General features: G+C 37.6%; 1 protein-coding gene across 1 annotated transcript in view; it reads left to right on the forward strand.

The window, feature by feature from the left end:
* The window catches only part of LOC106880823 (galectin-4), a 154367-nt gene extending 148174 nt beyond the window's left edge, over nt 1-6193 (forward strand). Inside the window, exon 8 of the mRNA XM_089359804.1 lies at nt 5694-6193. Coding sequence (XP_089215930.1) covers nt 5694-5810 — 117 coding nt within the window. The 3' untranslated portion in view covers nt 5811-6193. The remainder of the gene's footprint in view (nt 1-5693) is intronic.
* Nucleotides 6194-14185: the final 7992 nt, after the last annotated feature.

Consider the following 14185-nt stretch of genomic DNA (forward strand, 5'->3'; position numbering starts at 1 on the left):
AGAGGAGATGTTGTATAGTGAAACTGTTTTACCCCTCCTGGTAAAAAGTAGTAGTAGCCAGCCATTATAAATAGACCAGTAGCTGGTCGATAGTAAAAGGTTAGAAGTTTGAGAGTACATGAAGACTGTGTTGACTGCCGTGTCTGTGCTGATATAGTAATTATACTGTGATACTTAGTGGACATTATAATGATCCAACCATTTGGGGATAATAACACTGTACAACTGGGGGTTATACAGTACTAGAAAGAACAATTCTATCGATGACTTCAGAATATAACAATACTTGTTAGAGTGACAACCATCGTCAAAAGACAGATGCAACAGTGGCAAAAAACTGCTTTACAATAGTCACACACACATACCCCACCCTCATGGTTAGTCACCTTCCTATTTGTCTAGGGAGATTATTTCTCTGCAAATTAGCACCCCAGGTCCAGACCCTCGTAACTCAGACTGAGATCAAAGATCTGTGGCAGTTAGCGAAAGCAGCTGACAAATAATTTTTATCCAATGGGATTATGGTCAATGCTATAGGGTTGGCTCTGAGACATGGTAGAGTTAAGCAAGATGACCTGTGTTTCTGCTGCACAAAATTTGGAAAAAGGCTACCAGGTGTAAGCAGCCATGTATCTTCCAGATCCCTTGGCCATCAGCCCCGGGTAGCTCCAAGGCCAGCTGCCATTGAATACCCTGGTGGCCAGCAAACATGACCAACTGCTCTTGGATGTCCACAATCGGAGCTCTGGACATAGGTTCCTAATCACCGCAGGAGCAGAAGTAAGCATGATCCCAGAATCAGCAAGGGATCTCTGTTATGGAAAGTAAGTTCAACCTTTAACAGCCTTGCGGAGATTACTGCCATCTCAACACAGACACGACACCCAACCACTACCCCATTCTGCACATACAGGACTTCTCAGCCCAACTAGCCATTTACTTGGTTTACATGAAGGCTGACCTCATTCGAGGTAACCACCAAATACTGGTACAAGACAATGATGTACCTAAAACCACGGTAATCACTCCTTTCAGGCTGTACGAATTCCTACATATACCCTTCAGCCTAAAAAATGCAACACAATCCTTTCAACACTTGTTGAACACCGTGTGCATGGGTCTCAATTTTATCTTTGCATACTTAGATAACATCCTTATTGCAAGCCAAAATGTGGAGCTACACAAAACGCACCTAGTAACCCTTTTTGATGGATTGGAACAGTATGGTTTAGTAATCAACCTTGTCAAGTGTGTTTTTGGTGTTACAGAAACTGACTTCCTAAGACATCGAATTACAGGTGCTGGTGTCACATCTCTGCCAGAAAAAGTGAAAGCTTTCTTGTCTTTTAAATATCCCACCACAAGCAAGGCTTTAATTTGTGGGTATGGTAAACTTTTTATCACCTTTTCATCCCTCTGCAGCAAGAGTGATGAGACCCCTATACTAGGCACTGTCAAAAAATGTTTCAAAAAGACAGGTGAAGTGGAATAGTGCAGTGACATCAGCCTTCAAATGCACAAAACAAGTCCTTGCTAAATTGACTATGCTGTACTCATATATCAGCATGGACTGTACTCACAGTCGATGCCTCCAACACAGTCATTGGGGGCATTTTGGAACAATGCCTCAACAGTCAGTGGTGACCTCTTGCCTTCTTCAGTTGACAACTACGACCACCTGAACAGAAATACAGTGCTTTTGACAGAGAATTGCTAGCTGTCCATCTAGGTGTTCACCACTTTCACTATTTTCTCAAAGATTGCACTTTCACAGTGTTCACAGACCACAAACCACTCACCCCCACTATGAGCAACCTCTCAGAGCCTTGGTCAGCACATCAACAGTGACAGTTATTAGCCATGGACATTCAACACATAACTGGAAAAGGCAATTCAGTTACTGATGCACTCTCTTGAATCCCTACTGGCTCTGACACCTACATAGCTTCAGTAACAGAAGGCCTGGATTATGAGGCTATGGCTGCAGTCCAACAGACAGATGATGAAATCAGGGCCTACTGCACTACCATCACCTCGCTTTCCTTGCAAGATGTGCACTTTGGCTCCAATGGCACAACCCAACTTTGTGATGCTGGGAAGCCACAACCAATCATCCCATTATCCTGGTGCCAGAAGGTTTTTGACATCACCCATGGGCTGTCCCACCCAGGTACTAAAGCCTCACAGTGCCTGCTGGCAAGCAAATTGGGGAGTGGACTGAGACCTGTATCCCCTGTCAATAACCCATGGTCCATCAGCACACCAAAGCACCCCTCAGTAGCTTAGCTTGTACCACCACAGGCCCATTTCAGCTATGTCAACATTGACCTTGTTGGCCCCCTACCAACCTTCGCAAGGTTGCTCGTACTTACTAACCTTGGTAGACTGCTGCACTCATTGGACTTAGGCTATTCCACGCCATAGCACAGAAACACAGGAAGTCAACCGGGCCTCCATCATAAACTAGGTTGTCCGTTTCAGTGTTCTAGACAGTATCTCATCTGATCATGGCCCTCAATTCACCTCAAAGCTGTGGAATGACATAAGTGACCTTTTTTGAATCACAATGAAGTGCACGACAGCCTACCATCCCCAAGCCAAGTGGAGAGATTTCATCGCCACCTGAAGGAATCCCTGACAACCAGACTTAACGGACCCAATTAGATCAATCAACTTCCATGGGTAATGCTGGGAATCTGTACTACCCCAAAGGAAAACCTTAACACTTTTTTCCTGGAATGGTGTATGGTGCCCCACTAATGATGCCAGGAGAGTTCCTTCCACACACAAAGTCAGACCCAGATGTCAAAAGATACCACGAGCAACTGAAAGACAGTATGGGCTAGTTACATCCTATTCCCATGTCAACACATGGTTCACCTAGGTCATCTGTACCAAATGACCTCCGCAAGGTGAAGTTTGTGTTCGTTCAAAGTGATGCACAATGGACCCCCCACCCCCACCCCAGTCACCCTATGATGGCCCATATGATGTGATACATCTGGAAAACAAATTGTTTCAACTCCTGATTGGCAGAAGACAAGACACGGTTTCTATTGATAGATTGAAACTGGCCCATCGCGATATTGACAGCCCTATCCAAATAACTCAACCACCAAACAAGGGCCTGGCAGATCACACTAACCCTTGACAATGAACAAGTCACCAAACAGTTACCAAAGAGCTGAGTAACCACATGCATAGGTAGGGCAGTTTAAACACCTTCCCAGTTCTAATGACAGTTATAGTTCTGGTGGGAAGCTATATGTAGGGCACTGCCCAAGGACTGATAATGGATGAAGTGTAGATAGGAGTTTCACTGCAGGCTAGCTAGCAAGATGGAATCTTTGAACTTCTCTGCATTAAGACATGAAATGTAAGATCTTCTCTACCCTGATGAAGGAGGCTCATCTCATCCTATGTTAAATACATCCATATGATCACATTTTGTGATGGACTAAATCTACCAATATAGATTGCCAAGCCCTCAGAAACAGCTGTTGAACTCATAATACCTTTATTCCATCCCTTTAAATTTCTCTGTCATCTGTACTCTGTGTAAGTTGGACTTATTAATATAAGTGCATATATATATATATATATATATATATAAGTATAATTATAAAATATAATTATAATAAAGAGCGCTGAATTGTCAACACCTGTATGCTAGAAATAGATGCCAAGTGGACTGCAAACCACTTTCTGTCCATTTTCCTCACACACAACCTTGTGATAACAGAGTAATAACTTACGTGGTCTGTAGTCCATTTGGCATCTATTTCTAGCGTACAGGCACTGTCAATTCAGCACCCTTTATCGTAATTATATTTTATAATCATACTTAAATATAAATTAACCAGTATGGTTTTGTTAGTACGCTGGCCACTGATAAATCATTAAATAATGATTTTACCCTAAAATCAATGCTATATGGGAGTAAAACATAGGGAGAGAGGGAGAGAGAGATGGTAATTTTGAGAAGGACCGAGAGAGCAATGGTGAGAGAATTGTGTGGAGTGAAGCTGTTTGATAAGAGGAGGGACTGAGGACTTGATGGGGATGCTGGGGTTGGAGGAATCGGTGGAATGGCTGGCAAGGGTGAATGGAGTGTGGTAGTATGTGCATGTGTTGAGGAGGGATGAGGAGCATGTTCTGAGGAAGGTGTTTGAGTTTGAGGTATATGGATCATGAAAGTGTGGTAGACTGAGGAAAACGTGGAGGAGACAGGTGGAGGAGGAGATTGAGAGTGTTGGCTTGAGAAGGGAAGACGCCCAAAACTGGGTGAGATGGCAGGATGGTGTCAGGGCCGTTGCTATGGCATTAAGGTAGATCTGGCCACCCCCATTAATGGGGACAAAACCCGAATTTAAAACACTGGATGATGATAAATTCATCATTCATCATCTGAAAGTTTCAACCTTTTGCTTTCTCTCTTTTTAGATGTATACTTTTATACATATTTTATATTTGATGTGCCTAATTTACTTATCCCAATAATTGCTTCTATACTCACTCAACCTGATCCCACTTATAGTCTTTCTTTACCTTGTGGAATGATCCCCTGTAAAGACATCAGAGTCTAAGTTTGAATAATTTGAGTACTATTAAGTATTTTCTATTCAGAGAGTATCTAGATCTCATCTGTGAACTATCTGTATATATATAAAAATATTTGTGTGTGCATCTTTGTATTTGTCCCCAACCACCACTTGACAACTGGTGTTGATTTGTTTATGTTCTTGTAACTTAGTGGTTTGGCAAAAGAGATCATTAGTATAACTACCAAACTTTAAAAATAAGTACTGGGAACAATTTGTTTGACTAACCTTTGGAAGTGGTGTCCCAGCACAGGGACTGTTCAATGACTGAAATGAGTAAAAAGATAAAAAAATTATATATATCTATGATACAAAGGTGACTGTTTGAAGATTGCTATGCTAGAAGCAGTCAGTCAATAATTATTCCAGAGCATGTTGTTTGCAGATTTAGAACTTAAAACATATACGATCTTTATATTTTGGTGCTGATATTTTGCTATTGAAAGGAGATTGAACAAAATGGATAACTGAGTAAAAACCTTTGAATGAAGTTGTTGCAATCAATACTTAATGGCAGTATTTAATTGTGCTGATCTAACCAGTATTAGCAGTAATCTATGTAAAAGTTCACAAGAGAAAAAAGACAAAATATTTTAAATGCAGAGACTTATTATTTCTATTGATTTATTGAACACATGCCTTGCTGAGGTTGATTTCACTTTTATTCTTGGTGAGTAAAATAACTACCTGTCAAGTTCTGGAGTCAGTAAAATTGACTACATCCTACATAAATCATTACTTCTATTAATTTAGCACACTTAATGTTGAAACTTACTCAGATTTTTCAAATTAGCAAAAAAAAAAAAAAAAAGTAAAATAATTACAAAATATTCTAGATTTTTATTTAGTGATCCTAGATATATTTAATTGCTCAGGTGTGACTGTTATTTATTTTTCATCATGTTTTGTTTTGCTTGCTATTACTGGTAAAGCCAAACTCCTGTTGGTATATTAAGGATTTGCTATGGACTTGGATTAAGAATTTTATGATTTTTTTTCAGAGAAAATGACTTTATTTATTTTTCAAAATTTAGTTTAATTTCAGTGTTTAAACATACATGATTTAATGGAATTTTTTCTTTTACAATCTAGGTTTTAGTCAATGGACGCCACTACCTAAACTTCAACCACCGATTTCCAGCTTATAATCAAGTGGACACATTAGAGATTAAAGGAGATGTTGTGCTCATTTTAGTTGAATTCAAATAAATCTTTGTATTAAAAAACACCTGATGTATGTAACATTGCTTAAGGAGAAAATAATTATAATTCATGTTGAATACTATATTAAATTTGAAAATTGAGGAAATATTATTGAATAACAAAAGAAAATTGAAAATTATTTGCTGTTACATGTTTCATTTGCAGATAGGAATTACAAAGTTTTACGTGTTAAATAGACATGTGTTAAATAGACATGTAAGGAAATCCCTAGTAGAAATTGAATAATTTGGATGAAGTGTTTATATATAGTTAGTAATCTGGAGCAGTATTGATAGTTTATGTGAAGGAAGAAAAGAAAGAGGGAAATGTGCATGCACACACACACACACACACGTATGTATATATATATATATATATATATATATATATAAAGTAAAAAGTAAAAGAGTCAAAAGGAAGAGTAAGTACGGTTAGGCAGGTTTTTTACGATCATCAATCCCTAACTTTCCTACTATTTCCAATCCCTTTTTATCTATTTTATCTAAAGTGTTGCTGGGTTCCTGTTTATATTTGCTGAGTATTTCTTTTCTTAGTAAACTGTTGTAAAGTGTATTGTCTCCAATATAAAGGTTGCCAGTTTTGTCTGCTGGCACAATTATTCCTTTTGTTTCTTGAAAAATCTTCAATATTTTACTCAGTTTCTGCTGATGTTCATTTCTCTTTGCCAGGTACTTCCTGAATTTGAGATTACATATTATTTTGTATAGTTCTTCCTTGAATGGTGCTATGTGACGATTTGCAGGTGGATTCCTTGGTGATTTAAATACTTTCTTGAACATGTTCGTATCTATCATTTGGTCCTCTATTTTCTTTTCTTTGTCGTAGAAGAATACTTTCCATCTCATTCGTCTAATGAAGGAGCTTGTACTGGCTGTTATTAGCTTTAAATATTCATTTCGGATGGAATTGGTATGTCTTTGAGTGAGAAATCTAGATTTAGCTTCTCCATCCTTTTGACCCTAAATAGCACTCTGATATAAAAAGTGACTTCGACCAGTTACTTGGTTTTTGTCATTGAAGATTTTTCAAGAAACAAAAGGAATAATTGTGCCAGCAGACAAAACTGGCAACCTTTATATTGGAGACAATACACTTTACAACAGTTTACTAAGAAAAGAAATACTCAGAAAATATAAACAGGAACCCAGCAACACTTTAGATAAAATAGATAAAAAGGGATTGGAAATAGTAGGAAAGTTAGGGATTGATGATCGTAAAAAACCTGCCTAACTGTACTCAAGGACACAACGCGTCACCAGGAATTGAACTCAGGACCTTGCAATCGTGAGCCAGATACCGTAACCACTAATCCATTTGCCATACATTATATATATATATATATATATATATATATATATATATATATATATATATATATATATATATATATATATATATATATATATATATATATATATATATATATATATATATATATATATATATATATATATATATATATATATATATATATAACCATATATATATATATATATATATATATATATATATATATATAACCATATATATATATATATATATATATATATATAACCATATATATATATATATATATATATATATATATACACATGCATATACATATATATATATATATATATATATATATATATATATGCACACATACGCATACATGCATCCATCCATACATACATACATACATGCATGCATGCATGTATGCATGCATGCATGCATGTATGCATGCATGCATGCATACATACATACATACATACATACATACATACATAGTTTCCCTAGCCATTTGATTTCTGGAGCATCAGGTTTCAGATAATTGAAAAGTATTATGTTATTTTGTATGCATTATATTGACAGTTCTAAAGTAACATATTTAAAAAATCATAAATAAATCCCATCAGGTTTAATTCATTGTTTGTTGTTTCTAAATTCAATCATGTGACTTTTTTTCATTCAACTACCAAGTTTCATAAAAATCGTTCCAGTGTAACAATTATACTTGTAGGAAAAGTGATTAGCTTTTACTGGGTGCTTCACAATTTCCATACACAGTACATGGAAGGAAAAAGGAGAGGACAAGATCTCTCTGGATAAATAACAATAATTCATTTTCTCTGAATAAACATTCTATCTCCTGTTAGTGGTAGCCGTGAACGCTTAGGTGAAGAAGCAGCAGGGTTGGTAGTTAGACACAAAGTAATAAGGCATTGTCACAGACTTGCAGTGTCGCTCACCATTAGATGCCCATTCTCGACGGAGCTGCTCTAAGTTGGTTCCTGCCCGGTCAGAAACCGCGATCGAAGAGCGTGAATGGTGGTGAACCCTAGCTGCTGATGATGATTGTGCATGCGCATAAGGGGCTTCCATCAGGTCTTTGGAAAGCTCTAATCCTTGCGCTTGCGTAGATGAATGTTCCAACATGATGTCTAGAACCATGCGTCACTACAAGGCTCTCCCTCGAGTGCAGAAGCACAAAAATAGAAAGATTGTAGTGGCACCAGAAACAAGATGATTACCGATCACCCACAAGATGTGGCACAAAATATGACAGGTCAAAAGAAAATAATTACAATATAAATGAGCATGCCCAAAAATTTTTTTACAAAAAAGAACACCTGTCTATCACAGGAAACACAAAAGAGGTTGTCAAATATAAATAGTCTTTGCAAGTTTCTTGGGCCAGTGAACAGTTCAGCCAGTCCTGGTGACATAGGGTCTGCTCGAGGCAGGTTGCGATGATGAAGGTGGTGGTGTAGGTGGTGGTGTTGTCAAAGGTGCATGTGTAAGTGATGGTGAAAACGGGCCTCCAGAGGAGAAAACTGTCCAAGTGGAGCACGAATGTGCCACTGGACCTTGGAACACTGGCACTTGGAACAAGTGTGTGTCCAAGAAGTAATTATGCAATGCATATTTGGCCAGAAAAAACGAGCAGTGTAGCAGCAATGCCCAGATGTGACAAGGAATGCAGGGCCTCAAACACTGAGCATTGGTGATTCTCAGGCATGAGTGACCTGGGAGAACCAGTAGAGATATCACAAAGAATAGTGCCTTCAGCCGACGGAAGCGGAAGATAGGCAAATTGGCAACAGGAGAACTTGGGCAAAGTTAAATCTAACTTTGCCAAAGCTGGTTGGTCCTGCAAAATGGCAGTCAAATCGATTGCAGCAGGAGATGAAAGAGAACAGACTGGAAGACGAGAAAGTGCATCAGCAGGAACATTCTCTTTCCCAGGTATATGACGAATGTCACTGGTAAACTGTGAAATAAAATCCAAGTGATGGAATGCACGAGGTGAGAGTTTGTCTGTCTTAGACGATAAGGCAAACGTAAGAGGCTTGTGATCTGTATAGATCACAAAATCTCAACCTTCAAGCTGATGCTGAAAATGACGAACCGACAGATAGATCGCTAAGAGCTCATGATCAAATGTGCTGTATCGCCGCTCAGCTGGTTGTAATTGGCAAGAAAAGAAAGCCAAAGGTTGAGTTCGGTCGTCCACTGTGTGTTGCAGCACAGCGCCAATCGCAGTGTCTGATGCATCCACAGTTAAAGAGATAGAAGCGTCAGGAACCGAATGTGCAAGCAAAGGGATAGAAGCTATTTCCTTCTTGATTGACTCAAAAGCAGATAACGCCTCAGCTGAGATTTGACCGTCCTTTCTAGAGGTGTTCTTTAGTAGTTGAGTCAAAGGAAATAGCTTGTCCACACATCGCTTTTTTTTTTTTACTCTTTTACTTGTTTCAGTCATTTGACTGCGGCCATGCTGGAGCATTGCCTTTAGTTGAGCAAATTGACGCCAGGACTTATTCTTTGTAAGCCTAGTACTTATTCTATCGGTCACTTTTGCTGAACTGCTAAGTTACGGGGACCTAAACACACCAGCATCAGTTGTCAAGTGATGTTGGGGGGACAAACACAGACACACAAACATATACACACACATACGTATATATACATATATATACGACGGGCTTCTTTCAGTTTTCATCTACCAAATCCACTCACAAGGCTATGGTAGAAGACACTTGCCCAAGGTGCCACGCAGTGGGACTGAACCAAGAACTATGTGGTTGGTAAGCAAGCTACTTACCACACAGCCACTCCAGTGCCTATGGGCATAAAGCGTCTATAAAAATTTATCATTCCTAGAAAATGGCACAACTGATGCAAAGAAGAAGGAGGTGCGATGCGTTGAATTGCATCAACTTTGGATGAGAGAGGTTTGATGCCACACGAGTCAATATGATGTCCCAGAAATTCAAGAGAAGATTACCTGAAAACACACTTATCAGGATTTATACGTGCACCATAGGCACAAAGACGCTGTAAAAGCTGAGACAAATGCCAGAGATGATTCTCACATGTGTCACTTGCAATGAGTATGTCATCAATGTAAGCAAACACAAAATCAAGTCTGGACGACTTTGTCAATAAACCTCTGGAATATGCTGGTAGTGTTCCGCAAAGCAAAACTCATGTACAGAAACTCAAAACAACCAAAAGGAGTGGTAATGGCAATTTTTGGAAAATCGGCTGGGTTGACCGGTATCTGATGATAGGCGCGAATGAGGTCAGCCTTAGAAAAGATGGTACAACCATGAAGATTTGCTGAAAAATCCTGAAGGTTTTTTTATAGGATAAAATGATAAAAATGATAAAAGTAAAAGGCTAAATGGATGTGTATGTGTAAAAGACTGTAGTACTCAGTATTTTGGCTACAATGTTTAAAGGTTAAAAGTTCAATTATTTTTGATAGTGGTTTGGTTGAGGTTTTTGTATTTATGTGTATGACTGCATGTATTTTTATTTTGTGGAGAATTGTATACATTTGTGTGTATGTGTGTGTGTATAGTGAGAGATAGAAAGATAGGGTAGGTGAGATAAAATTTCTTGTCTCTTGTTCAAACGAGAAAATTTCTTTGCAATGGCACCTATTCAGGTTTTGGACAATCACAAACAAACAGCCACACACACACACACACACACACACACACACATAAACACACACACACACACATAAACACACACACACACATAAACACACACACACACACACGCACGTTCATGCATGCACGCACACACACACACAAGCATACATGGGGCTATAGTAGGAGACATTTGGTGTCACACATTGGTGCTAAATCCAGAAACATAGCTAAGAAACAAAGTCCTTGCCACAGAGACAGGAATGTGTCTTACAACAGAGCGTATTGAAAAAAATAATCAGTAAGTATATAACCAGCTTCTGAAAAACTTCTAATTAATAATTATTATTAATTTGTATTTTATGTATATCTCTTTTAGCATAACAACATGCAACAAATAAAAGTTTCTTTGGGATCTTGTTAAATTTCTTTCTGATTTTTGCCAAAATATTTTTAAAAGGCATAGTTTAGATGTACTTTAAATTTATAATTTAACAACCTATTTAATTTCAGTGAGAAATAATGCTTATTTCTCATTTTTCTTTCTTCTCGTGCTACCAACTAATCTCATCTCAAATGACTTATTTCCACTGAAATTGGAGGTGGGTGGGCCCTCAGAATCCCCCTTCAACTCGGTGTATTTTTTTTTCCTCATTTGTTTTTTCATGTGCTATCAACTAATTTCAGCTCCTAGTATACTGCAAAGGACTTTCTTCCACTTTGCGGTGTATTAGAAGATCAGAATTGTGGCTGTTTTTTTATGCCTAATAACTGCTATTTCTAGCATACTAAACAACTACGTTGAGGACTGGCTACCTTTGAGTTTATTTAAAAGAGAGAGAAAAATGCTTTACACAACAAATTCCGATATAATCATAATCTACACCATCTGAGACATCTCTTTACTCACTTTTAATTGTTTCAGTCATTTGACTGCGGCCATGCTGGAGCACCGCTTTTAGTCGAAGAAATCGACCCCAGGACTTATTCTTTGTAAGCCTAGTACTTATTCTATCAGTCTCTTTTTGCCGAACCGCTAAGTTATGGGGACGTAAACACACCAGCATCGGTTGTCAAGCGATGGTGGGGGGACAAACCCAGACACACAAACACACATACATATATATATATATATATATATATACGACGGGCTTCTTTCAGTTTCTGTCTACCAAATCCACTCACAAGGCTTTGGTCGGCCCAAGGCTATAGTAAAAGACACTTGCCCAAGGTGCCACGCAGTGGGACTGAACCCGGAACCATGTGGTTGGTAAGCAAGCTACTTACCACACAACCACTCCTGCGCCTATATCTATGTAGAAAATTATATTAACAAATTATTCATGTTTTACAAAATTACCACACACACATACACACATATATATACCGCTTGTGATTGGTATGGTGTTTAAAAATCTTATCTCTATAACTAAAACACAAAAAATCTCTCAAATGTCATCATTTCTAAAAATAAACTTGGCATCATTTCTAAAAATAGTCAAACACCTACTGCTGCTGTCCAAAGGAATAGGTATAAAAGACAAAAAAACAGCCAGTCTGTTACAGTCTGTTACAGTCTGTCAGACGAGGCCTTGATGAATGCCAATAGGCATGAAAATACGTATTAGCCTTTATATATTTAATTCTCTATATTGAATACTCAATATTTCATATATTCAAAAAGACATTCAATACTTCATTTCATTTTACCATTTATTTTTATATTATATATTATATATTCCATATTCTATATCCCACATTAATTTTACAAGAATATAAATAAAACATAAAAAACAGACAGAGTTGGAACTCTTTTGGATAAAATAATATGCAAATATGTATATATATATTGGGTTGGCAACTAAGTTCCTGCCATTTAAAAAAATTTTGGAATTTATTGCGTTTTTAAATTTTGGAATCTATTTTTCTTGAGAATTCTATTTTTGAATTATTTTGGAATCTTTTTCTTTTTCTAGTTAATTTAGTTAATTTTTGTTTATTTTCAGATCATTAAAATGGAATGTCAAGTTAAGAAAAACGAGCATTTTCAACACCTCCTACCTTTTGCTTTTAATCAAGGTTCTATGGCCGCAAAAGCTGCTCATGACATTTGTGCTGTGTATGGAGAGGGTGCCCATAGCTTTAGGAACCGCTCGTGGTTGGTATGCCAAGTTCAAAAATGGAAATTTTGACCTCAAAGATGCACCTCGTTCTGGCCGTCCAGTTGAGTTTGATGAAGAGCGATTAAATCAACTGTTGCACAAAAGTTCTCGTCAAACGACAAGGGAACTGGCAGAGAAAATGGAATGCTCCCACACTGCTATAGAGAAGCATCTTCACTCGATGGGAAAAGTTCCGAAGTATGGAGTATGGGTTCTGCATGCTTTAAGTGACAACAACAAAAATCAACGAGCCACAATCTCTGCTGGTTTGCTTGCTCGTCACCACTCAACTCATGGACACAAGCAACGATTTCTTTACCGAATCGTTACTGGCGATGAAAAATGGTGCCTGTACATCAATATGAAACAGTGTAAGGAATGGCTTAGCAAGCGTGAAGCAAGATCTTCATCCATGTAAAACAATGTTGTGCTTATGGTGGGATTGGGAAGGGATTATACTTTACAAATTGCTTGAACGGAACCAAACGGTCAACGCAGAACTCTATGTTCAACAGATGGAATGACTCAACACAGCTATCCAAGAGAAAAAACCTAATCGGCAACATGGGGTTCTTCCGCTGCAAGACAACGCCCACCCTCATATTGCCAATAAGACCAAGGAAGCCATTCAAACGCATGGCTGGGAAGTGCTGCCACACCCGCTGTACTCTCCTGATTTTGCACCAATGGATTTCCACTCCTTTTGATCTCTTTCAAATGCTATGTGTGGGGTTTCATTCAATACTGAGAGCTTGGTTGTATCAATTTTTCAAGTCAAAATCTGGTGATTTCTACAAACAAGGTATTGAAAATCTTGTTGAACATTGGGAAGAAGTTGTAAACAACAAGGGTGAATACATTATTGATTAATTAGTTGTTATTTTTTTATTAAACCTTTTAAAAAATTTAAATTTAAAAAAACGGCAGGAACTTAGTTGCCAACCCAATATATATATATATATATATATATATATATGAATGAATAATCCTTTGTTTACAGTTAACACAAAAAATTCAATAAACAGTTACCAGGGTAGCAAAATTCACGCAAGTAACAAGGATGTAGTGATCTATTCAAAGACAGAAACTCTGGGTTAATGTGCAGTAATTTGTATAGTATAAGTAAATGGAGTTAAACATGGATGTTATTCAAATTCTTTTACTTTCGACAAATGTTTCGAAGGCAACATTAGCTTTATTCCAAAGGAATAAACGGTGTAAAATAATGTAATCTCATCAGGAAAGAAGGAGAACCAATCTCAACAAGAAGACATAA

Source organism: Octopus bimaculoides, chromosome 11, assembly GCF_046866305.1.
Source record: "Octopus bimaculoides isolate indiv1 chromosome 11, ASM4686630v1, whole genome shotgun sequence".
Lineage (NCBI taxonomy): Eukaryota > Metazoa > Mollusca > Cephalopoda > Octopoda > Octopodidae > Octopus > Octopus bimaculoides.